Raw genomic sequence first — 26,303 nt, forward strand, 5'->3', positions numbered from 1 at the left:
AGGCCGCTCCCTGCACAGCGAGAGGAGGAGCTCTTGGTGAGGATGCGGCAGAATCTAAACTAGGAGAGAACCAAAACCAAAGGGTGGGCCTCCTGGCAGAGGGGGCAAAGACAAGCTGCTCAGCTGAAGCACCAGTGAATCTGCTTTCTTGTCCGGGTGGTGCCTGATGTTGGTGGGTGACGGTCTCATGTCTGCCAGGAGCCTCTACTGAGATCTGCTTGCCTCCTGCAGGTGGCAGAGCGGGCGCTCTACTACTGGAACAACGAGTACATCATGAGCCTCATCAGCGACAATGCCGCCAAAATTCTCCCGATCATGTTTCCGGCGCTCTACAAGAATTCCAAGAGCCACTGGAACAAGTAGGTCTTTGCTGTGTCTCTGGGGGCATTAGGCATGAATGCGTGGGCGTCCAGCCAGCCTGGGGCTGCTGCTGGCGGCACTGGGGAGAGAGCAGGCGTGCAGCTCAGCTACCAAGGGAATGGTGTGTTTTGAGCTGAAGGGCCTCAGCAGCCTGGCCTGAGTGCACCATCTTGGGAGGCTGTTGTAAAACCTTTGGGGTTGTTCAGCCAGCCCAGCCAATCGGAGAGCTGAGCTGCCTGGCCCTATGAGCCCAACTGGTGGGTGTGGCAGGACTGTCTCACTCAGGGTCACAAGCCCTGAATCACGGGAAGCTTCTGCAGCCTCCAGGGCTGAACAGAGGCACTGATGAATGTGCTGGATTGGTGCCACGGCTGCCAGGTAACTGGGAGCCCTGGGAAAGCATAGCCCCCCAGTGCCGCTGTGCTACTGCAAATGTCTTTGCATTGCTGCTTGGCACCATGTCCACTTGTGATGCTCCCACAGCCCAGCCCTTTCTCCAGCTGTGAGCTGGTTCACTGCAACCGGGGCCGAGAGAGCTAAAGACTGAGCCCCCTGTCACTCTGGGAAACGGCTTAGAATGCTCACAGCCCGTATCCGAGACCCTGGAGAGCGCAGCTACCCGGCCAGCGGAAACGTGCAGCCTCGGAGCTCGGCCTTGCACCACAGCACTAAATGTAGCTGTGCAAACGCTCAGGCATGGGCCCTGAAGCTGTGGGGAGGGGCCAGAAGAGCCCTCCCTTCCCCGTGTATTCAGGCCTCGCTTATACGATGGAAAGGGGCAAAGTGAGGACACTTCTAATGCACTCTAGGGGGGGCTGGAGCGAGCAGGGGTCAGCAAGTCTGACTTACCAAGCAATTGGGTGCAGAGTGTAAAGGGTTTGCGGACCATTGAAAGGTTGCTTCTGCTTTCGCTTGCCTCTTCCCCTCCGCCAATCAACAAGAGGCACAAACCTGAGCTGTCCCTTCGAAGCTCACCTGGAGGGTGGGTCAACATTGTGTGTGCTGCCAAGCCAGGAAGTAGCCACTGTGGCCTGGCTTTCACGGCAGTGCATCTTTCTCTCTCCCATGCATTTTCTCCTCATTTCCCCTCCTCCCCCAGCCTGCTTCAGGGTCTGCTTTGCACCACCTGACAGGGCCATCTCCCACTGCATGTCAAATAGTTAGGACGGGTCAATGGGTCTCAGGTTTCTTTTCTCACCCCCCTCGTGTGTCTGCGTGTCTCCTCCTCGCTTTCCCACCGGTCGCCCAGCACAGGTCTCATGCGATTTCTGCCTCGTCCTCCTTGGTGATGGTAGTTTTCCACTCCAGCTCCCTCTCTGCCTCCCTCGCTTTCCTGGAGCAGGCAGAGGGAAGAGAATCTCCCCTGCCTTCTCGGCCCGGTTCCAGTCTGTGTTCTGATTTCCCAGCCCCGCAAGCCTGCAGAGTGCTTAGAGACCCAACACAGCCCCTGCCCCTGGAGCTTACAGTGTAGCGTGAACAAGGCGTGACCTGGTGCAAGCATGGTGGACACAAGAGGAAGAGGTGGCTTGTTCTCCCCGAAGGCCTGTGGAGCTCATTCCCAGTTCTGTGGTGCTCGTAAGGAGCCCCGTTCAGAGGTGGCATACGTGCCCGTTTGCTGCTGCAGCTTTCATTCCCAGTCCCTGAGCTTGTGGAGGAAAGCGGGTGGGAAGTCAAACAGTCTAGCTGGTACTCTGCCAACATGCAGCTTTACCACAGCGTTGAATGGAGCCCCATAGTGAAACCACCGAGCGGGTCCCCAGCTCCTTCCATCTCTGGCTGCTTTGACCCCACAATACCCCATGGAAAAGGCCAGGGACTGGGGGGTCGTTAGAATGCTGATTTCCTGCTGACGTCTCTATTGGGAACCCCCAGCTCAGCAGCATTACTGTGAAGGCTCCACTGAGCTCCAAGCAGTCCTTGTGAAGTGTCTCTCCCCGTCTCCATTGCGCCCCCAGGGAGTAATCGGACGGATACGGGTCTCGGCTCCTTTCACACGGGACCTCAGGGAAGGCTCTGTGGGCTGAAGTGACTGTCTCCCTCCCACCAGGGGAAGGGCCAGGCACCTCACCATTGCCGGTGACCCACTGTCCCTCTTCTGCCTCCTTTGCAGGACGATCCACGGCCTGATCTACAATGCTCTGAAGCTGTTCATGGAGATGAACCAGAAGCTGTTTGATGACTGCACACAGCAGTACAAGGCAGAGAAGCAAAAGTGAGTATCGTGGGCAGCAAACTAACACTGGAGTTTCCTTCGCCATGTAATGCAAGTCCCAGAAGCCGGCAGCAGGAGGCAGGTTATCAGGCAGGCCAGGGTAGTTGTTCAGATCATACAGGGACCTTGAGGATCCAGAGAAGGAGCATAAATGAGCACAGAAAAACCTGCGAGAGGGAAATTGGAAGGGCAGAGGTGGATGCCAAAGAGCAGAAAGCTAAAGTAACGGACAACCCCTGTCAGTCTGTCAGGAGCCATGACGGAGCTGGTGGGTTTGCTGGACCGGCAGGGAATAAATAGAAACGCAGAGGAGGAGACGGAAACCAAACCCCAGATTCACCGGTGCAATGAAACTCCTGCTCATGTCCCATTCATGTCAACGGAACCTAAGCCCACGCTTCAGCACTAAGCCTCTGCTTACGGGTTTGGCTGGGCTGGGGCCATACTGGTTTCTTTGCAGCCTTTGCTACAGAGGATGTTGAGGGAGATGTACCTACTATTCTGGGGCATTGAGTGTCGAAAGAGGAGGGGCTGCTCAGTTACTAGGGGCTGGGAGCTCTTTGATACATCCAAGGGTTCAGAAGGAACATAAGGATGAAGGGGCTGAGCTGCCAACAGACACACTAGTTAAAGCCAGGTACTCTCCAAGGGGCTGGAGGGCAGCAGGTATTGAACTTGTTCATAAAAGGCCTCTGGGAGTAACTCCACCTGGCACTTGGTCTGTACGTTCCAGTTCAAATAAAGGGATTGGCCGAGGACAGGCCCTGCCTGGTGTCTGCCAAGGAAAGTTGTACCTCCTCGCTGCTCAAGAGCAGCGCCTAGCAAAGTTTGCCATAATGGAGTTTGCATTTCAAGTTGAGCATAAGGGGCTCTTAAGGAAACAGAGCAGCCCTGGGGTGAGAGGTGGGGTTCCGCTGTGGATTAGAAAGTGGTCACTGGGAGCTGGGATACATGGACTTCCTCCTTCTGAGAGCCGATGACCGGGAAGGTTTTCCAAGAGTCGTGCTACATACGCTGCTGTTTGTGATTTATATGCAGGTTGCACTTCAGGTATCTGCGCGGCAGCGGGAGGGGCTTGCCAGCCCTGGGGACAGCATTGCTGGCTCTGCTCAGGCTAGTGAACTAAGAGCAGCATGGCAGCTCAGGCAGAACACCCGTGTGCAATCCGTCCCAGCCACCTGCATGGCTGTGCTTGGGCGGCAGCCTGGGCAGAGGTAGCGCAGGTCCCAGCTGCAGCGTGAACAGTCCCAAAGCTGCTGGTTTTCATGAGCTTTCCCCCCGGCAGCGTTCAGGCTGGCACGTGTCACGCAGGGTCTGGGCAGCCGTTCCCCAGAACGTGGAACGTACGGAACCCTGGAGCCGTGTGGTTTGCTCATGTTAAACATTTCTGGCCACCTTGTCCATGACCAGCTGCAACACCAGTTTGAAGTGAGGCCAGGGAGTGACGTGTAGCAGGGATGTGCGGTCCCATCTGCCCAACTTGACCAGGTTGCAAGTAGAGATGCCCCCGAGTTTTACAGCTAAATTCCCCAAAGATCCCCCCTGCCCTGGCCAGGCTTGCCCAGGCCCACTCAGGCCTTGCCCTGCCATTGCAGCTTGGGCTGAGCGCTGGGACGGGCACTGGACTGAGAGCAGGGAGAGTCCTTCCTTGGCTCTTAATGAGGGGTGCGGGCAGCGTGGAGCTGGAAGCAGGCTGACTCCAATGCAGAGGGGACAAGAGCCAGGCCAGCAGAGTAGTGGGGAAAATAGACTGGGGAGTGGAGCCTGGCTGGGCCTGGGAGCTCGGGCTGGCTGGGGGCAGAGACTGGCTCTAGGATTCTGGGAGCCAGTGTCAGGGGAAGGGACGGGATGAGGACGCGGTGGGAGAACTCGGGCAGGGGAGGGGAGAGTGACCTGGCAAAGCACCGGGAGAACTAGCACTGGCTAGGACGCTGGGCAGAGACTGGGACAAAGAGCCAGGGCAGCAGCTGGGGGAGACGCTGAAATTGGCGCCCAGGGAACGAGACTGGGAGGGTGAGGGGGTGAGGAAACAGAACAGATGTGGAGCCGGGAGGAAAGAGAAGGGGGACTGGTTAGGTAAGTTGTATGAGGGGTCAAGCCGAAGGGTTACAGTCAGGAGCCTGGAACTGGAACAGGGTCGGAGCCAGGCACCACACTGAAGGCCAGGACTGGCTCAGGAGCCGGGCAGTGAACGGAAGTCAGCGCCAGAGTCGGCATCCAAGAGAGTGGAAGAAGAGGGACCTGGAGTGAGGCAGCCAAGCAGGGAGAGATGGGCTCTGGGGTAAAGAGGACAGAAATCAGACAGAGGCAGCAAGGCAGGGCTCAGGAACCAGGCATGTGGGCAGGGCCCCAGGAGTAGCCAGGCCCGGATTTACCGCTTGCTTGGACAACTTCCTGTGCCTCGTTCAGGTTTAAGTAGTGAATGGGCTGGATGCTTCCCCCAGCTGGGAACTTTGTGGAGGGGCCTTTGTGAGGGAGAGTTTTGCTAGCCCCCTCCTCCACTGGGTTTGCTGCTGGGTGGTAGCCCTGTGGGAGTACTTCTGCGGGCCCAGGTTCAAGACCTGTGATTCTTCACAAGGGGAGTGGGACTGGGATGGAGGGCAGGTGGAGAAGACAAGCCTGGGGCAGAGCAGGTTGAGGGGCTGGCACAGAAAGGCTCGCGCTTGGGGGAAATAGGCAGAGATGCGTGTGCCCACTAAAGACTGCCCTGCAGAGCCTGGAACGGAATCCACGATTCCTGAGTCTCCCCATCTGTCCGCTGTCAGCAAACATCTGTCAAACCTCCTGGGCAAGCGAGTGTCTCGCTCTCCTCTCATGCTAGACGATGATAACCGGCTACTGCTGGCAGCTTTTCTGTTCGCTCACCTGGCGGAGGTCAGTGGGGTGGAACTAAAATTTCCAGCCTGGCTGATGACCATGTGTAGCAGTGTGGGGTCAGTCTGATGCCACATGATGAACTTCTGGATTTTTCAGCTTCCTTTTGTTCAGTGCTGGCAGCTGCTGGCACAAAACTGTGGTGAAAGGACATTACTGACATGGCAAAGTCAAGCACGCAGCAGACGGGGGAAATGTCGTGTAACACAGGCTGCAGTGACATGATCATATGCTGTTTTTTCCGTAGGACCCTGCCCCATTCAGTGAGAGGCTGAGGAGAGGAGAGATTGAGAAGAATGAGGACTGTTTAGGTTAGGAGGAAGAGGGCACATAGGAGGTATACAAAGTAATTACAGGGGTAGGGAAGGTCTGTTGGATGTTCCTGTTCACCTTGTGGCATAGCACAAGACAAGGGGATGTCACATGAGACTTAAAGCCAACCAGTGTGCAACTGGGGAAAAGCAACACATTTCTACGCCTGCCACAAGGCCTTACTGAGGCCGCGAGCTTAGGAAGATTCAAGCAAGGATGAGACATTTAAATGGTTAATGAGCAGCCCCAGTGCCTGCCTCTGCAGAGCTGATCGCTTCCCACACCCAGCATTGGGTGGTTGGACATGTGCGCTGTCTCCCTGGGCCATACCGTGATGGGTTGATGGCACTGCTGGTATCTTTCTCCAGAGCCCTAGAGCCTTCCTGGGGAAGTGAGCCCCCCCCTGACACCCTGATGTCCAAAGAGCAATTAGCTACTCCTTAAACGGGGCTGAGTTGCTCAGAAAGTCCGACCATTAGAGACCTTGGGGAAAAAATCAGCTGGTCAGACGCCATTAGTTATATGATGGTGCATCTGGTCATGCTATGAATGAGTTGAATGCCTGCTCCTCAGTGTTTTGGGCTTTGCAGCTGTCGGGATGGGAGGCTCAGGAGCATGTGTCCACCAAAGCAGCTGGTGGCTATATGGAGGTATGGACACACCCTTATGATCTGCGACGTGCTCTCCGAAGTGGCTCACAGCCAAGTGCCTACCTCTGGGCGATGGTCAGAAAACAGCCCAAAGCAGAGTTATGTTCTCTAACTAAACCAGTCCCACATGTGAACTCCTGGATCACTGTAACAGTTGTAACAGGAAGTCACAGGTGGTCATGGGTCTTGCCACCTATGGAAAACTGAAGTTAGTGATGATGGTCACTTACACCAAAACTCACACCTCATCAGGTGCACCCAGTCCCAGGCACCTGGTCACTTACCCCAGGTCAAATGGGGCTCCAGCTCTTACCCCAAGACAGTGCTGGCAGCCAATTCTGTAGAGCACTAACTACGGGTTTACTGGCTAAGGAAAGGAGAGTTACGGAGAGGTTAAAGCAGGTAGAATCCATGTACAGGTGAGCCAAGCTTTGTAATTCCACATGGTGCCACTGATGGAATACGCTGCCGGTTTCCCAAAAGTCTCCCGGGGTTGTCTGCAGGGATCTCCCCTTCACATCTGGCACACTCCCCTGTAAGAGTCCAAGCAGTCCAGAGATGAAAGATCTTTCCTTGAATCCGTATTTATAGCTTCTTCCAACAGAAAGTAACCCCCCTCTCCCCTGAGGGTGCTGTTCCACAGGTGCGCCCTAGCACTGTAATGCCAGTCAGACTGGGTTGGTAGGAAACAGGTCTTGGCAAACAACCCTCATTCCACTCCTTTGAGGTCAGACTTTTTCAAAAGGTAACTGCATAGCTGCAACGTGCTGGGGCTTTGGTCAGCATTTGCCTTGACTCCACGCTAGCCAATACCAGTACGTGCCCACAGGAAAGGATAACTGGCTAATTGACAGATGTTCAAAAGTACTTCTCAGTAGGGAATCGTAGACTAAGGGGCTTTGTCAGGGGATTTGGCAGTGATTGGGCCTTGGCAGACACTGATCAGCATTTTTGCTACCTGCTGTGCTGGTGAATATACAGTAACTCCTGACACAAAATGACGGCAAGGTATAGAATGCTGCAGAGTGGGCCCCATGACACACAGCCATCTGGATCTCTTTGCAACCTGGGCCCATGCAAACCAAATGCGTGTTAATGTAGCCAGTGCAGGCCATACGTCTGGGAACGAGGAGTGCTGGAGGCTGTGTTCTGACGAGCAGCAGCTGATAGAGAGATGGGGGTATCCTTCTGGAAAACCATCTGAACAGGAGCTCCCAGGGTGCTGCTGTGGTAAAAAGGGCTAGCATGGCCCTTGGGCGTATAAATGGAGGAACAGCGAGTAGGTGCAGGGAGGAGTGAGTTTTACCCGTGTGCGGCATTGGTGAGCCCAGGGCTGGAATCCTGTCCCCTCCGAAGAAGGATGCTCTACATCTGCCAAAGGTGCAGGCACGGGCCTGGGGCCAGAGACAAGGCCCCTGCAGGGTAGGCCTCAGAGCTCAGTCTGTTCAGTTTCTCTAAAAACAGCTTGAGAGGCAACGCGCCTTGTGTTAAGTGCTTTTGTGTGGCCAAATCACACAGTCTGGATGGGCTCGGTAGCTGAGCAGGGACCAGGGGCTGGAAGCGGAAGCCAGAGAGCGTTTATTTGGCAACAAGGGGCAGCTTTTTACCAGTGAAGGTCATGAAGGTGCTGGCCTGTTATACAGGAGGTCAGACAGATGACCTGATGGTCCTGTCTGGGCTTAAACTGTGTGGGGAAAAAAATCTGTGACTAGCCCACTTTAGGGCTTCCTGTGCCTTCCTGAGAAGCTGCTGATCCTGGCCAGTGCTGGGGAGGGACCTTGAGCTGAAGGGCCATGCTTGGATCTGGTGCCTTGCCTGGGGAACAAGAATGGTTACTCCAAACTAGCCTCAGCCCCTAATGATCCACAAGTTCCCTCCTCCAAACTCTGACTCGTGAACTGACTATTCAAACAACCTCCTTGCAGCTATATACCCTGTGGCTGTACCCCTGCTTGCAGGCACAGATCTCCCACAGACAGACAGACAGACACTCTGTGCCCATCTGGTATCTTCCCAGGCCCACTGAATAGAAGACGTCTCCTCCAGCTGCCAATAACTCCCGGTTTCCAGGTGTTACCCCCCCAAAAAATTCTGGGTAGGGGTAAGGGATGAAATTAATGACCCTTACCACTCCCACCTCCGCCCCCTTAGATTTCCATCTCTGCCACTTTTCCCTGTAATTTCACTGCTTCCCATTCTGTGCAGAGGGAGGTTCAGGCTGAAGGAACGAGAAGAGATGTGGCACAAGATTGAGGAGCTGGCCCGGCAGAACCCCCAGGTAATGCTGTGATTGGAGTGGCTGGCTGGGGAGAGTGTGTTGGACTTCCAAACGCCTGCTGCCTTTGTCTGCAGATAGCCGAACCCACCGGTGGGCTCCGCCTGCTTGTAGAGGTGTGGAGCCCCAGTGGTGGCCTGTGCCGCAACCCCGTTGTCACAAAGCAGTTCCCTGAGACGTTGCCAAGGCAGCAGACATACCGCCAGTCTCCCAGCTGGCCTCTTGTTTCCATGCCCTTGGCCATCTGATCCAGGAGGATCGACTGTCCCCCGGAAAGCCTGTGTGCTCCTGGTTACTGAGTGGGGAGCGTGCCGGGAGCTGGCGCTCTTCTGCTGTGTTGGCACAGGCCTGGTGCAGGACAGGCCACGCTGCTCGGGCAGCACAGTGGGGACAGCGAAGAGTGGGCCTCTCCCTGGCTGAGGACTATAACCCCACCCTGTGCTGGCTTGAGGGCTCTGGGTGCATTGTCGTTTTTCAGTGGGACCCTGGCAGCTGTGGGGCTAGAAGAGGGATTCTGGTGCTGGATTGCGGCGTGCCTGCATGTTGACCTAGCCTCCCTGCTTGTTCTCGCTGCCTGCAGTATCCCATGTACTACGCACCCCCACCTTTGCCTCCTGTGTACTGCATGGAGACAGAGACCCCCACTGCTGAGGACATTCAGCTACTGAAGAAAACTGTGGAGACAGAGGCTGTGCAGGTGAGTCAAGGCCCAGGACCCTGGGTAGAGTTCCTCAGAGGTGGTTCCATAAGAGCAGGGAGATTGCCAGCCTGGAGCAGGGCAGGGTCCATCTCGTCCCATACCTAGGGGCCAGCACCAGATGCTTCCAAGGAGGGTGTACGAGCTCCACTGTAGGGAGGGGTTGAACAGATGCATAAACCCTGCAGGAGGAGTTGTGGCCCTTCAACATCTGGTAGCATTTGCGGTGCTACTTCTGCATGACCTTGCACTGCTTCCAGGGTCCATCTCTCTGAGTCATGCTCCGGTCACGCAGCAGTGTGCAGTGAAGGTACAAGGCTGGGTGTGCAGCCACAATTCCTCCCCGGCAGGCAGGGGCTCCATAAACTGAGGCACCTGGGAGGAGCACTGTCGCTCTCCTCAGAGGGGGAGGCGAGGGGCACAGGGGCAGGACCCACTTCTCTTCGGGCTAGGGGAAGGAGCAGAGAGCTCTCACCCCCTGAAGCTGAGCACTGACCCTGGACTGTGTCTCTAGATGCTGAAAGACATCAGGAAGGAGAAGGTGTTACTGCGTCGGAAATCTGAGCTCCCGCAGGATGTCTATACTATAAAAGCCCTGGAGGCCCACAAGAGAGCAGAAGAGTTCCTCACCTCGAGCCAAGAGGCGCTCTGACGGGCTAGGGAGCTGCCCTGGGCGACCTGGCCTCCTTCCCTGCCCCTGGGGTACCCAGAAATGCACTTGGTTCTAATGTCTAAGGCAGGAATGACCATGGGGAGCTGTGCCTGTCTATGCCCTTACCAGTCTTTCAGGGTAGATTTGGTTTTACATTGTACCTCCTCCCTCATCGCATTGTCACCGTCCTGCCTTTCCCGTCCTTGCTGTTTTGCGTGTGCGTTTGCAAACGGCGCCTAACCGGGTCATGAGCGCATCATTCCAAGCAGGGGTCTTGCCCTTCCCTGCTGCTCTCTGACCCAGGACCAAAGCCTCCTGAATGCTCACTGTCTGGGTGGGTTTGCTCAGCCAGGGACTACATCACAGCCGCAGGCCCTGCGTACGTACCATTGTCCACACCTACCCCCCCCCATTGGTGCAGCACAGAGCCACAGCCAGGACAGGATTGTTCACTGCAGTGAATTCTCAAGGGCTTTTCCAGCTGCGTGATGGCTGTCCTTGTGGGGATTTCCCCTGGGCAGGTGATTCCACTGCTTAATGACTTGGTTTGGCAAGAGAAGACATTTAACTGGAACTTGTCCTTTACTTCACTGAATCTCCCCATTCTCTTCTCTCCTCCCCCAGACCTTCCACATGGTGGGCTGATCCTGTCCTGGCTGAAATGCTGTGCCAGCTCTGAATGTAAACACATTGTTACTCATATTCCTTTGTACCACCCTAAAATAATCACCCTCCCCCTTCTTCCTTCAGCATGACTCCTTCCTTTCCCCTTTGATTAGCTTAGTTCTTATAAGGAAAGATTGTCCCTTCCTCCAGTCAGTGTTCCTCCTCTCCTGAGGTCACTCAGTCACTATTTCTGGTGCTGGGATTCCAGGGGCAGGTAACCATAGGTGTCCGCTCTAATGTGGCTGCATACACAACCCAAAGTTGTGCTGGCCTCAACTTGTGGCCATATCACGGGGGCTGCTACTGCTCCATCTGTACACTAGCTGTCACAGCTGGAAGTGTGGTGGATACCCTCACTCCTGCCAGCTGCTGGGTGCAAAATGATAGGCCAGGCTTGGGCCACTTAACTTTGGCAGTATTCTGTTGCTGCTGCAGGTGTTATGGAGAAGGCTGCCTTACATGGGCCAAGTTGGAAGCTCATTCTCTTGCAGGGCAGGGGGGACTAGCTTGGCTGCTTCATCCTGAGGAATATACGTGCCAATAGCCTGGGACCTTCACCCTGGCAGGGAACTGATGGCTCTCTGCAGAGCACTGTCCACTTGATTTTGATCTCCAACCCCTACTTGGGAAGAAGAGCCGAGTCATTCCTTCCAGCCTGTGGCTCATCGGTTCTTTTGGATGTTTCATGCTACATGTGTCTGTCTTGCCCAAAGCCCCTGGCAGAGGTGGGAGAGGGGTGGTAACTCACATAAGATCTCCAAGGATTAAAGAACCTTCTCTTCCCTCCCAGCCGCCACCCAGTGGTCTCATTCACATCTCACCTGGGTCCATGAATCCACAGGTTAGGGAAGTTGCTGATTACTGTGTGATTGTTAGCATGGAGGCAGGTGCAAAATGCTTATCCACAGGCCTGGCCCAGCACCTCTGCTGGCTACACACCAGGCATCATGCTGGAATCTGTGGGGATGGGCTGCTAAGCCCTTTCTGTAACACTGATGGACAAAATGGGGCAGTGGGCTGGGAGGGGGAAATCAGCTTGACTTTGCAGGAGTCTCTGAAGGAAGCTGCCTGTCAGCATGTTTCTGAAGTGCCCCTGCAGGGAACAGGCAGCTGCCCCAGAGGTAAGTGCAGGGAGAGCAGATGCCCTAAGCCAGTGTAGAGAAGTGGTTTGGCTGTAGAAAAGGTGGAGGATGTAGCTGCACGTCAGGATTTCCTGGGGGTGGGTTCTGCTGCCTGTCCTGCAGGAACAGCAAAATCTTCCCCTGGGTTTCCAGCCAGGACAGCACTGTACTTATTTGGGTTGTATGCTGCAGCAGGGTAATGAGTACTGTGGGTTGGCTGTCTTAAAACAGACACCCAGCACTCTTTTTCATCTTCTTTGGGGTCAGGGAACTTTGTGTTTAGTACTAACATTAAATTTAGTTTGCTGCCTCTTCCTTCCCATGTCCAATGTCCGTAGGGTGGGAGCGGGGTGAGTGCATGCAGCACCCCTGCAGAGCGATCCTCAGACAGAACTACAGCTCATACACAGCCTGCAGTAGCTGTCTGCCCTGCGACCACTGTCTTTTGTGCAACATTCATCTCCTAGCAGTAATGCTGATTTCTACCTGTACCCTCCCTGCTCCTCACCCAGAGTTGGAGCTGCCTCATCTACTGCTCACATAGCCCCTCCTGAGGGAAAAGCAAAACTCAACAATGCAGTCACCCCTGGACACAAGTATTAAGCTGCTTACAGATCATATGTACATATGGTGTACTTTATTTTCAGTAGAGCATACTAGTATGAAAGTGTTAGATTTTGTACAGATGTCCCTGTATGTACAGAACTAAATAAAATGGATCTCTTGAAAAGATGACACTGGACTCCACCTCCTCTAAGCGGGCACAGCACAGCTCTTTGCCCTCTGCTGCCCATGCACCACTGAGCAGGGAAATACTTGCTCTCCCTGGTGGATCCTTGGGCATGCAATGCAGCTCTGGCTAGAGCCCACGCTGCCTTGCCCTTGGAGGTTATGGGGCAGTCCAGTCCTTTAGGGGCAGAGTACGACTACTGAGCCAGCATGAGGACACCACAGTAACTGACATCACGTGATCCAAGAACTGGGAATGGGAAAGGAGACAAGGAAACAGGTTGTGTGGAACAGCTTCACACTTCAGTGCCGGGGCAGGTTGTCTGACCCACCCAGAGGAGGCGATGGGCTGCCTCCCATATATAACCCCAGCTTGAAGCGCACAGGGGAGCGCTGAGTACTCAGCTAACACTGCTCACCCAGCAGAGCCCAGACTCCGGCTCTGCCCTTCATTTCCATTCCGGCCTAGAGGTGCTGAGGTTCTGCCTGGCCTGCAGGGTTTGCTGCACCATTGCTGTCCACTGGTCATCCGAGATCTCGCTGGCCCAGGCAGGGATTCCCAGGGTAGGCAGCTTCACCCCCGCCATTGTCCTTTTCACCAACTCCACATGGTCTAGAGCCAAAGTCAAAGCATGAGACCAGATGCTGCTGCCAGAGACAGAACTCAGCCCCACAGAGTCTGGTGCCAATACAATACCTAGCAGGGCAACTGCCTCTTCGTATCACAACAAATTCCTTGGCAGCTAGAGTAGGGAGACAGGGTCCTCTTACCTGGATCCATAGGGATGGAACTTCGGCTGCTCTGAGCTGCAGCTCCCTCCTCCTCTTCCTCCTCACTGTCCACCGGGGGGTCTGGCAGGTGCAGCCTCAGCATCTGCAGCACACAACCCTCAAGTTTCAGCAAATCCCTGTGCAGAAACATGGTCCCCTTCTGCATCCACCCCCCCATACAGCTCCTTAGCATTCTCCCCAGCACCCTACCCTCACTACGCTCGGCAGTACTGTCAACTCAAAGTCAGACACCCCTGAATCAGGCCAGGGTTTTTGGCTTAACTTCCCCTCTTCCCCCAGCAGCGTGCTGCTGCCAATGCCGACAAGTTTAAAGTGAGTAATGAGATTCCGGCCTCTGCTGCAGGAGCTGTCACTAAAGAATCCAACTGAGCTCAGACCCCAGCGCACGAGGCAATGAACAAGCACAGGCCTCCCCACCCAATCTTATCTAACATTAGAGGGGAACATAAGTTGGATGGCATCTTTTAGATGAAGGCTCTACAGCTCATACCAATGGCCTGAGGCATTATGCCTCCTCCGCTAAGTACTAATGTTCAGAGCCCTGCAAATATTGCTTTATAGCTCCAGGTATCTGCATCTGTGGATCTCTGCAGCCCACTTTAGCAGGTGCAGATAAAAATTTTGTAGATAGAAACCTGTAAATTTGTGGATATCTACAGCTCATTTTTGCAGACGCGGCTATGGATGTACATTTTATAGCTGTGCAGGGCTCTACTAACATGGCACCTTTAGGAAGGCAGCTTATTTTCTAGAATATTTATTAAATCAAGTTCTGTCCTTTCTGGAGTTCACAGGCAGAGTCTGTCCCTCTGTGCACACAGGCAGTCTCCTACAAAGGCCTCCCAAATCTGCCACCCCGTTCACGAAGGGCCTGCTCCAATTAACCAAAATGCAAACACTCCAAAAGTAACACTCAAGCCAACATGAACACAACATCCCAATTCACTGTGAAACGTTATGCAACCAACTGTTCCTGCAGAGCCCTTGTTTATGCCAACTTTTCATGCACTTTATCACAAGTGATCACCAGCTTTCAAGCCTACAACTTCCAGAGCCACAGCACAGCTCTGCTCTCTTCCAGGCCAGTCACAGATCAGTGGATGAGACACAAAGCACACAATTACTCCCTAGGGACCAACCCTGGCAAGGAGGCGCACCACACATCACCAGTAGGGGACACAGGTACCTGAGAGGTTGCAGCCTCTCAGAACTCTTGGTTTCTCTTTCTGCCTCCAAGGGCAGACTCTGGTGTGTCAATTACATCAGACAACAGCTGACCTGTTAATGTCACCAGCAGGGACTGAAGCCCCACTCTGCAGACTATGTCCAGAGCTAAAGCACAAGCTCTCATAGCACAGAGCTATAAATTTCTACTGGATCTTGCTGCTAAAAAGTGAACGAGCCATACAATGGTAGCGTGGGTCACAGAGTATTATTTCTGAAAGATGCAGGCGGGGTGGGGAAGCAGGACACAAAGTAGATAACGTAATAGAGATCAGAGCTCTCTACAGCTTTGCCAGAAGCGACTTCATGTAAGTGCTTACTTATGCTGTGTATGTTAGCTCCCAAGCCAGCAGCATGAGCCTCTGGCTCATATAGGATGTGCAGTGCAAGAAATGGTTATGGCAGTTAGTGGAAGAGAGGGCCTAGAACTCATGATCTCCAATGATGTAAGTTTACTGCCCCTCAGCTCACAGAGAATTGCGGGAGAGCCTCGTGCTGTCACATTCGGCTCCCCCAAAAGTACATGAGAGCCACGATAACAGAGCCCCCAGCCCATGGGCCTTCCAAGATGACAAGGTGGCAGCACTGCATCCCATCTGTGCTGCACACTCCCCCAGCTCCTCCTCAGGCCACACCTGCAATCGTTCCTGGATGCCAGAGGCTGCCTCTGCAGGCCCTGGTGTCGTCTCAGCTGCCAGTGAACTCTGGTCCCACAAGCCCGGCTCTGGATCCTGGCTCAGGGGCTGATAGAAGTAGCCGTTAACACCCTCTTCTTCCTCCTCCTCTGGCTCCTCACTGCTCCAGTCCCCTGGGGGCTCTGGGGCACCCTCAGGCACCTCCTGCGGCCCCCGTTCTTCATGCTCATTGGGACAGATCCTTTCAGGGCCCATTGTCTGTGCAGACACCAGCTCTGCGGCCATGCACCAGCGCCTGAGCCTACAGAAGACTGAGTCAAAGAAGCTCCAGCTCCCACATAAACCCCCAAGCACTGGTCCTAGCCCCCCACCCCCCATCAACCTCCCAGGCTCCCCGCCAACCCACCCCAGCACCCCCCTGAGCCAGTCCCCCCCCCCAACCTCCCAGGCTCCCCGCCAACCCACCCCAGCACCCCCCTGAGCCGGTCCCCCCCCAACCTCCCAGGCTCCCCACCAACCCTCCCCCTTGAGCCAGTCCCCCCTCAGCCTCCCAGGCTCCCTGCCAACCCGCCCCAGCACTCCCTGAGCCGGTCCCCCCTCAGCCTCCCAGGCTCCCCGCTAACCCACCCCAGCACCCCCTGAGCCAGTCCCCCCCTCAACCTCCCAGGCTCCCCCAACCCACCCCGGCACCCCCTGAGCCGGTCCCCCCTCAGCCTCCCAGGCTCCTCGCCAACCCTCCCCCCTGAGCTGGTCCCCTCAGCCTCCCAGGCTCCCTGCCAAACCTCCCCCCTGAGCTGGTCCCCCCTCAGCCTCCCAGGCTCCCCCAACCCACCCCAGCACCCTCTGAGCCAGTCTCCCCTCAACCTCCCAGGCTCCTCACCAACCCTCCCCCCTGAGCCAGTCCCCCCTCAGCCTCCCCCAACCCACCCCAGCACCCCCTGAGCCAGTCCCCCTTCAACCTCCCAGGCTCCTCACCAACCCTCCCCCCTGAGCCAGTCCTCCCTCAGCCTCCCAGGCTCCCCCAACCCGCCCCAGCACCCCCTGAGCCAGTCCCCCCTCAGCCTCCCAGGCTCCCCCAACCCACCCCAGCACCCCCTGAGCCAGTCCCCCCTCAGCCTCCCAGGCTCCTCGCCAACCCTCCCCCCTGAGCCAGTCCCCCCTCAGCCTCCCAGGCTCCCCGCCAACCCGCCCCAGCACCCCCTCAGCCTCCCCCAACCCACCCCAGCACCAGTCCCCCCCTCAGCCTCCCAGTCCCCCCCAACCCGCCCCAGCACCCCCTGAGCCAGTCCCCCCCCAGCCTCCCAGTCCCCCCCAACCCGCCCCAGCACCCCCTGAGCCAGTCCCCCCCAGCCTCCCAGTCCCCCCCAACCCACCCCAGCACCCCGAGCCAGTCCCCCCTCAGCCTCCCAGGCTCCTCACCAACCCTCCTCCCTGAGCCAGTCCCCCCTCAGCCTCCCAGGCTCCCCGCCAACCCGCCCCAGCACCCCCTGAGCCAGTCCCCCCCCCAGCCTCCCAGTCCCCCCCAACCCGCCCCAGCACCCCCTGAGCCAGTCCCCCCCCAGCCTCCCAGTCCCCCCCAACCCGCCCCAGCACCCCCTGAGCCGGTCCCCCCTCAGCCTCCCAGGCTCCTCACCAACCCTCCTCCCTGAGCCAGTCCCCCCTCAGCCTCCCAGGCTCCCCGCCAACCCGCCCCAGCACCCCGAGCCAGTCCCCCCTCAGCCTCCCAGTCCCCCCCAACCCACCCCAGCACCCCCTGAGCCGGTCCCCTCCCAGGCTCCCCCAACCCGCCCACCTCTCCAGGTATCCCCGCCCAAGCTTCCCCCTCTCCGCACGTGCCCGAGCGGCCCCGGCAGCACCTCCCCAAAACACCCGGGCTGGGCTGGGCCGGGTCGGGCCTCCCCCACTCACCAACCACTAGCCGGATTTCCTGCCTGCCCCCGGAAGCGGAAGTGCGTATTCGACCAACGTGGATGGTGTCATTAGTCACCCTTATGGGTATTATAATTACGTTGTCGCTCCCGCAGCGCCCGCCCCTCCCCGCCCTGCCACGCCCCTCCCGTCACTCCCAGGACCCCCGCCCCGCCCCTCCCGGAGCCCCCAAGGACCCCCGCCCCGCCCGTCACTCCCAGAGCCCCCGCCCCCGCCCCCGCCCCCGCCCCGCCCCGCCCCGCCCCTCCCGGAGCCCCCAAGGACCCCCGCCCCTCCCGTCACTCCCAGAGCCCCCGCCCCGCCCCTCCCCTCCCCTCCCGGAGCCCCCAAGGACCCCCGCCCCGCCCCTCCCCTCCCGGAGCCCCCAAGAACCCCCGCCCCGCCCGTCACTCCCAGAGCCCCCGCCCCGCCACGCCCTGCCACGCCCCTCCCGTCACTCCCAGAGCCCCCGCCCCGCCCCGGCGCCCCCAAGGACCCCCGCCCCTCCCCTCCCCTCCCGGAGCCCCCAAGGACCCCCGCCCCTCCCGTCACTCCCAGAGCCCCCGCCCCGCCCCTCCCCTCCCCTCCCGGAGCCCCCAAGGACCCCCGCCCCGCCCGTCACTCCCAGAGCCCCCGCCCCCGCCCCCGCCCCCGCCCCGCCCCTCCCGGAGCCCCCAAGGACCCCCGCCCCGCCCGTCACTCCCAGAGCCCCCGCCCCGCCCCGGCGCCCCCAAGGACCCCCGCCCCGCCCGTCACTCCCAGAGCCCCCGCCCCGCCCCGGCGCCCCCAAGGACCCCCGCCCCGCCCGTCACTCCCAGAGCCCCCGCCCCGCCCCGGAGCCCCCAAGGACCCCCGCCCCGCCCGTCACTCCCAGAGCCCCCGCCCCGCCCCGGAGCCCCCAAGGACCCCCGCCCCTCCCGTCACATAAGCGGGTTAAAAAAAGAATAAGAGGAGTTGAGGGAGACGGGCCCAGCAGCGGCTTTTAGCCCCGAGGCTCAGGGGTGCAACCCGGGCACCCGGGCCAGAATCTGGGATTGGGCAGCCTGGATGGAAGATTGCCCTGGGCTGTCCATCTCTGCCGACGAATCTGGCGCTGCCCCCGCCGCTGTCAGGGACCCGATACTGAGCCGCGGGGACCATCGCTCTGATAAAACATGGTCATTCTTATGAGCCCATCCGTGCTACGAAGTGTCTCTTAGAAACACGGCTACATTGAGTTTCATACCACTTGCGTTTTTAACCAGAACAACGTGTGGTATTAAATCACACTTCACAGAAACAGAGGTGGCCCTGTCAGTCTGTATCCTAACAAAACAACCAAGCATCAGGCTGCACTTTAAAGACAGACAAAATAAAACAACTGATGATCTGAAGAAGTGGGACTGTCCCAGGAAAGCTCATCACCTAATTATTAACAGAGAGGAAGCTGTGCCAGTCTATAGACTATCAAAACCGAAAAAAGCCGTCCAGTAGCACTTTAAAGACTAACAAAATAATTCATTAGGTGATGAGTTTTCCTGGGACAGACCCACTTCTGCTCATAGCCAGACCAGAACAGACTCAGTATTTGAGGCACAGAGCCAAAAATAGTAATGAAGGTTTACAAATCAGAAAAAAAATTATCAAGGTGAGCAAATCAGAGAGCAGAGGGGTGGGGGGGGGAGGGAATCAAGAATTAGATTAAGCCAAGTATGCAAACAAGGCCCTATAGTGACCCATAAAATTCCCATCCCAGTTCAAACCTCGTGTTTATGTGTCGAATTTGAATATAAAAGAGTTCAGCAGCCTCTCTTTCAAGAGTGTTTTGAAAATTCCTCTTCAATAACATGCTGACTCTTAAGTCATTAACAGAATGGCCCACTCCATTAAAGTGCTGGATGACTGGTTTGTGGATCAGGACTGTTTTGATGTCTGTTTTGTGCCCATTAACCCTTTGTCTAAGGGAATTTGAAGTCTGTCCAATATACAAAGCATCTGGGCATTGTTGGCACATGATGGCAAATATGATGCTAGTTGAGGATCATGAGAATGTGCCCGTGATTCTGTGACTGACCTGGTTAGGTCCAGAGATGGTACCTCCAGAACAGATATGTAGACAAAGCTGGCAGAGGGGTTTGTTGCAAGGAAAAGTCCCAGGACTGGGACTCCTTCTGGAGTGTGGCATCCTGATTAAGGATAGGTTGTAGGTCTTTAATAATTCACTGCAATGAAATATTAAAGACTTACAACCTATCCTTAATCAGGATGCCCCTAGTGGAGGGTGACAGTGGTTGGGGCAGGAGGAGGGGCTGGGACCAGTTGGGGGGTTACAGTGGGCAGGGCAGGGAAGGGGCTGGGACCAGTGTGGATGACAGTGGGTGGGATGGGGAGAGGGGCTGGAACCAGCAGGGGGGGACAGTGGGTGGGGAGGGAGGGGGCTGGGACCAGTGGGGGGTGACAGTGGGCGGGGCGGGGGCTGGACCAATGAGCGGGGTGACAGTGGGCGGGACGGGGGAGGGGGCTGGGACCAGTGGGGGGGTGACAGTGGGCGGGGCAGGGGGAGGGGCTGGGACCAGTGGGGGGTGACAGTGGGCGGGGCGGGGGCTGGACCAATGAGCGGGGTGACAGTGGGCGGGACGGGGGAGGGGGCTGGGACCAGTGGGGGGGTGACAGTGGGCGGGACGGGGGAGGGCGTTGGGACCAGTGGGGGGTGACAGTGGGAGGGACAGAGGAGGGGGCTGGGACCAGTGGGGGGGTGACAGTGGGCGGGGCGGGGGAGGGGCTGGGACCAGAGGGGGGTGGCTGCGGGAGGGGGTGCGGCCTGCACCGGGCCGCTCGCGTAGGGCTCGGACCGGTCTCTCGCGGGGAGGGCGGCCCTCGGGACTACAAGTCCCAGACTGCCCCGCGCCGCGCTCTGCGCGCACGCGCTCTAGGCCCGGGCCCCCTGCGGGCCGTGCTGCTGGCTCCCGCAGGTGGCGGCTCGGCCGTTAAAGCGGAAGCGCGCGAGGCCGCCAGCCCCCCCCCCCCCCTCCACCGCGCGTGCCCGGCAGGTAGCGCGGGGCTGCTGGGCGTGGGCGCTCAGGGGACGTGAGGTGGGGTCCAGGGTGCGTGTGCGAGGGGGACCTGGGGCCCAGGGTGCAAGGGGGGGAGCTGGTGCCCGGTGTGTGTGTGAGACAGAGAGAGTGTGAGAGAGAGCGAGGGAGCTGGTGCCCCGGGGTGGGCGTGTGAGGTGGGGGGGGGAGCTGGTGCCCAGGGGTGGGCGTGTGAGGTGGGGGGGGGAGCTGGTGCCCCGGGGTGGGCGTGTGAGGTGGGGGGGGGAGCTGGTGCCCCGGGGTGGGCGTGTGAGGTGGGGGGGGGAGCTGGTGCCCGGGGGTGGGTATGTGTGGGGCGGGGGAGCTGGTGCCCCGGGGCGGGTGTGTGAGGTGGGGGAGCTGGTGCCCGGGGGTGGGTGTGTGAAGTGGGGGAGCTGGTGCCCGGGGGTGGGTGTGTGAAGTGGGGGAGCTGGTGCCCCGGGGCGGGTGTGTGGGGTGGGGGAGCTGGTGCTCGGGGCTGGGTATGTGCGGCGGGGGGCGGGGAGCTGGTGCTCGGGGCTGGGTATGTGTGGGGTGGGGGAGCTGGTGCCCCGGGCTGGGCGTGTGTGGCGGGGGGGGGAGCTGGTGCCCCGGGCTGGGCGTGTGTGGCGGGGGGGGGAGCTGGTGCCCCGGGGTGGGCGTGTGTGGCGGGGGGGGAGCTGGTGCCCCGGGGTGGGCGCGTGTGTGGGGTGGGGGAGCTGGTGCCCCGGGGTGGGCGCGTGTGTGGCGGGGAGGGAGCTGGTGCCCCGGGGTGGGCGCGTGTGTGGCGGGGGGGGAGCTGGTGCCCCGGGGTGGGCGCGTGTGTGGCGGGGGGGGGGGGCTGGTGCCCCGGGTTGGGCGTGTGTGGCGGGGGCGGGGCTGGTGCCCCGGGTTGGGCGTGTGTGGCGGTGGGGGAGCTGGTGCCCGGGGGTGGGCGCGTGTGGGGTGGGGGAGCTGGTGCCCCGGGGCGGGTGTGTGAGGTGGGGGAGCTGGTGCCCCGGGGTGGGTGTGTGAAGTGGGGGAGCTGGTGCCCCGGGGCAGGTGTGTGGGGTGGGGGAGCTGGTGCTCGGGGCTGGGTATGTGCGGCGGGGGGGGGAGCTGGTGGGCAGGGGTGGGTATGTGTGGGGTGGGGGAGCTGGTGCCCCGGGCTGGGCGTGTGTGGGGTGGGGGGGAGCTGGTGCCCCGGGGTGGGCGCGTGTGTGGGGTGGGGGGGAGCTGGTGCCCCGGGGTGGGCGCATGTGTGGCGGGGGGGGGGCTGGTGCCCCGGGTTGGGCGTGTGTGGCGGGGGGGGGGCTGGTGCCCCGGGTTGGGCGTGTGTGGCGGTGGGGGAGCTGGTGCCCGGGGGTGGGCGCGTGTGGGGCGGGGGGGGGAGCTGGTGCCCTGGGGCGGGCGTGTGTGGCGGGGGGGGGGAGCTGGTGCGCGGGGGCGGGCGTGTGTGGCGGTGGGGGAGTTGGTGCCCGGGGGTGGGCGCGTGTGGGGTCGGGGGGAGCTGGTGCCCAGGGGCGGGTGTGTGTGGCGGTGGGGGAGCTGGTGCCCCGGGGTGGGCGTGTGTGGCGGGGAGGGAGCTGGTGCCCCGGGGCGGGCGTGTGGGGCGGGGGGGGGGAGCTGGTGCACGGGGGTGGGCGCGTGTGTAGCGGGGGGGGAGCTGGTGCCCCGGGGTGGGCGTGTGTGGCGGGGAGGGAGCTGGTGCCCCGGGGCGGGCGTGTGTGGCGGGGGGGGGAGCTGGTGCCCCGGGCTGGGTGTGTGTGGCGGGGGGGGGGGGCGTGTGTGGCGGGGGGGGGAGCTGGTGCCCGGGGGTGGGCGCGTGTGGGGTGGGGGGGAGCTGGTGCCCCGGGGTGTGTGTGTGTGGCGGGGAGGGAGCTGGTGCCCCGGGGTGGGCGTGTGAGGCGGGGGGGGGGAGCTGGTGCCCCAGGGCGGGTGTGTGTGGTGGGGGAGCTGGTGCCCGGGGGTGGGTATGTGTGGGGTGGGTATCTGTGGCGGGGGGGGGAGCTGGTGCGCAGGGGTGGGTGGGTGTGGCGGGGGGGGAGCTGGTGCGCAGGGGTGGGCGTGTGTTGCGGGGGGGGGAGCTGGTGCCCCGGGGTGGGGGTGTGTGGCGGGGGGGGGGAGCTGGTGCCCCGGGGTGGGCGTGTGTGGCGGGGGGGGAGCTGGTGCCCAGGGTGTGTGTGTGGGGGCGGGGATGAGCGTATGTCTGGGCAGTGACCTGGAGCCGCTTTTTCAGCTGCCGTAGGGGCGTAGCCTGTCCCTGGGTTTGTGCTGGTGGCCACAGCTCTGCTGTTCTGGCTTGGGGCATGGAAAAGGCTGGTGGGGCCTGGCATGGTGACTGGGTAAGGGTGTCTGGTGCAGTAGCAGGAGCTGTGTCTGTGTAATGATGCCCCTAGGGAGTGTGTTCTTTTCTAAAGCCCTTAAATGTTTATGTGTACTTCTAGGGGGATTGTGCCCCATAGCCATTTCAGCATTTCTGAAAATGGCATCCTTAGTTACTGGAACAATAACTCCTTCCAGTTTGTGGGTTTTATTTGTTCTGTGACCCCCTGTAGAGTAAGGGTGGGGCTTAGGATTTTATTTCTGGAAAAAATAATCTAGTTTGACTTCTGGCTTCTGTGAATGCCCAGACCCTCTGACTTCCTCTCTCCTGTTGGTTTCAGAGGGAAAATGGTCCCACTTCTAAAATCCATGGATGTGATGGTGAGACTGGTGTTTCTGAAGGAGATATTAATGCGTGTAATCCACAGGGATCGGCCTTTTGTTTCGGTTGCTATCGCCAAGGTTTGTTGATCTTCACTACATCTCAATCAGTATGTATCTCTTAGAGCAGGCGTGTCCAACCCGCGGGCGCTAGTAATGCGGTCCCACAAGATCGTAAACTTTTAACATTATCATGTGATTTATATATATTAACTATATTATATATTTTATATGTGGCCCAAGACAATTCCTCTTCACTCAATGCGGCCCAGGCAAGCCAAAAGGTTGGACACCCATGTCTTAGAGGATAGTTTTTTGATATGTCCTTCAGTGGCGATCATTATTTCCTGGGGGTGTGCCCTTTTCTAGAACAAGCAGTGTTTGTGCCATGGCCGCTGGAGTGAAAGTCATCTGGTTGATGCTTTTGGAAGCTCTTTTGTATGTTCTTGTAACAAACTTGGTGGACCCCAGTAGCTGAGCTTTTCATAGCAATGGGAGCTGAAGGGATAGGGTAGGAGTGGTTATATTTGTCTTCCCTGATGGATAGCATACATTGCTGCCACATCAGGACATAATGTTCTTCGCACCTTCTAATGAAAGTGCCTGGCTGAGAACTGACTAGTCTAGCCTGTGTTTCTGTTCTTAGAATCACAGGGTTAGATGGGACTGCAAGGGTCATCACGGGTAGACCCTGACAAGTTGCTGGATTTGTTGTTGTGTGTAAATTGTCCCAAGACAGATGGACAATCGTCCTTCTCTGGAAAACTGCTAGTGAAGGAGCTCCCACAAGTTTCTGAGGCATGTGTTCCATTGTCCTTCAGTGGTTGCAGCTAGGAAGTGTTTCCTGAGATTCTATATAAATCTGTTGTTCTGTAGTTTGAGCCCCTTGTCTCTCATCCTGCTCTACGTAACAAGAAAGAACAACTTTTCTTCACTTTCTTTGTGGCAGCCTTTTATAGCTCTCTTTAGTCTCCTTTTTTCCAAACCCATTATCTTCATCTTTGATGGTTTCCGGATTCAGAGGCACCCAGAAGGGTCCTCCAGTGTGTTCACACACAGACGTGTAATAGGCCAGGCTTGTTTTGTCAGTTTGGATTGAGGTCAAGAACCAAGTGTGGGCTGAATCTCAGGGAAGACTTCTGGAGACTGAGATGTAGCTGCTGGGGAATGGTTTCCAAAGGGAAGTGGAGGTAGTGCCTGTGATCAGGCAGAAGTCACTGCGGTGCTGTCCCGACAGTTTTCCAACTCACTGACGATAACCTTTCGTCTGTGTGTTCGCTCTCTCAATCTTGCGTACTGCATTAACTTGTACAAGTAGTCAAACCAGCAGCTTCTGAGAGAGCCCTCCAAGTCCGCAGACACAGGTAAGGTAAGGGGACAGTACAGTAATAGATGTCAGCAGACTCTAACTACGCATATGTGCTCCCTGCAATGAATTGACTGAGTCCACTGCCCCCTAGGTCGGCCAAAGAGAGTCTCTCCAAGACACCCCCTCATACCGATGTAAATGAATTTCACATCACTCTTGGTATATCGGGATGCCACCCTTTTACATCACTTACATACTGGCCATCTTGATCCATCATGCTGTCATTTGTAGGCCTCATCTTGAACTTGGGTCAGTATCTATGGGGAGTGTGGATACCAAGGTCCTTTTTAATAAGATGTTACCATCCGTCTGAAAAGTGCTTTAACTTAGGACCAGTACTAATTGCCATGTTACAGCTGGTACCTCGTTCCAATTACTATTCTGCACCTGGGCCTATCACCAATTCGTGTTGTGCAGTACCAGCCCTGTTAATGCCTAGGTCGGAGAGCAGGGGCCTGCCTTTTCCTCATAGGTTAGCATTGCTTTTTAAAGGCTTGACCATCATCAGCTAGGCCTTTGGCCTTATACCAGACCTGTGTTACATGAGCTTTTGTTTCAGGCCTTCATCCTACTACAATGCCATTACATAAAACTAGGACCAAGTGCAGTAAGGTCTCAGAGTATGCGACCCCAATTTATATAGTGAACCCTGTACCAAGTTTTCCAGTTGCACTTAACTTACTCCCCTGCCCTGGCTCAACCTCCCTCAGCTTCTCATGGCCCCAGCTCAGCCCCCCAGCCAGCTCTGCTCACCACCCGTGCATAGCTCCTGCTCACCCCCGCCTCTGCCTCTGGCTCAAACTCCCTGGCCCTGGTTCAAACCCCCTGCCAGCTCACCCTGCAATCCCACGCCTGGCTTACCACCCCTCACACATGGCTCCAGCTCACCCCCTGCCCTGGTTTAAACCACCCGTGTGCGGCTCCTCTTCAGACCCCTCCCCCCCCCCCCCGGTGCTGGGTCACCACTGGTGCCCAGTGCTGGTTCTGGCTCAACTCCTCACACACACCCCCCACAGCCCAGCTCACCACTTGAGCAGGGCTCCAGCTCGACTTCACCCCCCTGCAGCCCTAACCCACCCCAGGCTTAGCGCTCCCACGGCCCCAACCCCCCGCTTGGCTTAACCCTCCCCAGCTCTTCTCCCCACCCCAGGACTTACCTTTCTGCTGCTTCCCCAGCTGCGGAACATGCGTTCTGCTGGGGGGAAAAGCCAGATCACCACTTACACAAAATCTGGGTTTAGGCAAGGGCACATGGAACGGAACCCTGGCGTACTCTGAGACCTCACTGTATGTCCCTCTGCAGGGAACAGTAGTGCAGTGGCCTCCCTTGGGTGGACAATCGTATTAACACCTCTTCTGCAGAGCTTCCTGGGTTTGTATTGTGGCATATGTATTCATTAACATGCAGGGAACTTGCACGGGTTTCTCTTCATGGCAGGGCCCAGCCAATGCTGACAGATTTACTTTCCACTCTAAAAGCATATGCTTGCTGCTCTCTCACAGAATGACCCTACTTTGGCCTCTGGCAGTACTGATTAAAAAATTTGTGCAAAGGCTCTGTGGTATCTGATAAGTTCAGGTCTTTTTCCACATATTTGTCCAGCATTTATGCTAGAATATGTTAGTGTACAGTCACTTTCTATAAGCACATCAGAGGGAAGTAATTGAATTGTGTTCCCCTCTCCTCTAATTTCCTATATGGCTAGTTCATAAAACTCCTCCCCTTCTAGAAGTATTCAGTGTTCCAATAAAGTTAATGTCCGAGATTAAAGATACATGTGTATCACATAATGGTTGTTTCAGTGTCTTGGAGTTGTGGTGAAAGAGAGAGGCTGGTGAGAGAGGTTTCAGAGAGATAGCCAAGTTAGTCTGTTTCAGCAAAATGGGCTAACAAAACCGGACACCTGATACATATACCGTAGTGATACCTAATCACATCAGCTATATGATCAAAGGATTGTTCACTTGCTTATCTGTTAATGTAATAATGCAATTAATATTAATATCGGTGTAAGTAATGTGCCAGTAATGCCTCTCTGCTATGTACAGTGGACAAACCCAACTGTCTTTCTGCAAAAGAATAAATGGACACACATCAGACATCAAGAATGGT

General features: G+C 57.7%; 3 protein-coding genes across 9 annotated transcripts in view; 2 read left to right on the forward strand and 1 right to left on the reverse strand.

Annotated features, from left to right (window-relative positions):
- PPP2R5D (protein phosphatase 2 regulatory subunit B'delta) overlaps positions 1-12,290 on the forward strand; it is a 42,066-nt gene extending 29,776 nt beyond the window's left edge. For both annotated transcript variants that reach the window (XM_074989239.1, XM_074989238.1), the window contains 5 exons: positions 232-359; positions 2,471-2,572; positions 8,614-8,686; positions 9,264-9,380; positions 9,895-12,290. In XM_074989239.1, the coding sequence (XP_074845340.1) occupies positions 232-359; positions 2,471-2,572; positions 8,614-8,686; positions 9,264-9,380; positions 9,895-10,032 (558 nt within the window). In that variant the 3' untranslated portion in view covers positions 10,033-12,290. The remainder of the gene's footprint in view (positions 1-231; positions 360-2,470; positions 2,573-8,613; positions 8,687-9,263; positions 9,381-9,894) is intronic.
- A 151-nt stretch (positions 12,291-12,441) lies between these two features.
- On the reverse strand, positions 12,442-17,233 carry MEA1 (male-enhanced antigen 1). 3 transcript variants are annotated; one of them, XM_074989241.1, is made up of 4 exons: positions 17,108-17,233; positions 15,200-15,500; positions 13,320-13,422; positions 12,442-13,161 (listed from the first exon to the last, which is right to left on the reverse strand). In XM_074989241.1, the coding sequence occupies exons 2-4, from the start codon at positions 15,482-15,484 to the stop codon at positions 12,998-13,000; spliced, it is 552 nt and encodes a 183-aa protein (XP_074845342.1). In that variant the 5' UTR covers positions 15,485-15,500; positions 17,108-17,233; the 3' UTR covers positions 12,442-12,997. The 3 variants fall into 3 exon arrangements, with proteins under 3 accessions (XP_074845342.1, XP_074845343.1, XP_074845344.1); XM_074989242.1 differs by lacking the exon at positions 17,108-17,233 and adding an exon at positions 16,992-17,099; XM_074989243.1 differs by lacking the exon at positions 17,108-17,233 and adding an exon at positions 17,056-17,094.
- A 2,732-nt stretch (positions 17,234-19,965) lies between these two features.
- The window catches only part of KLHDC3 (kelch domain containing 3), a 43,583-nt gene continuing 37,245 nt past the window's right edge, over positions 19,966-26,303 (forward strand). Inside the window, exons 1-2 of one of the 4 annotated variants that reach the window (XM_074989246.1) lie at positions 19,966-20,178; positions 22,782-22,931. The gene's annotated coding sequence lies outside the window, so the exon portion shown is untranslated. The remainder of the gene's footprint in view (positions 20,179-22,781; positions 22,932-26,303) is intronic. The other 3 variants (XM_074989244.1, XM_074989245.1, XM_074989248.1) reach the window with 3 other exon arrangements.

This window comes from Carettochelys insculpta, chromosome 3 (assembly GCF_033958435.1).
Source record: "Carettochelys insculpta isolate YL-2023 chromosome 3, ASM3395843v1, whole genome shotgun sequence".
NCBI lineage: Eukaryota > Metazoa > Chordata > Testudines > Carettochelyidae > Carettochelys > Carettochelys insculpta.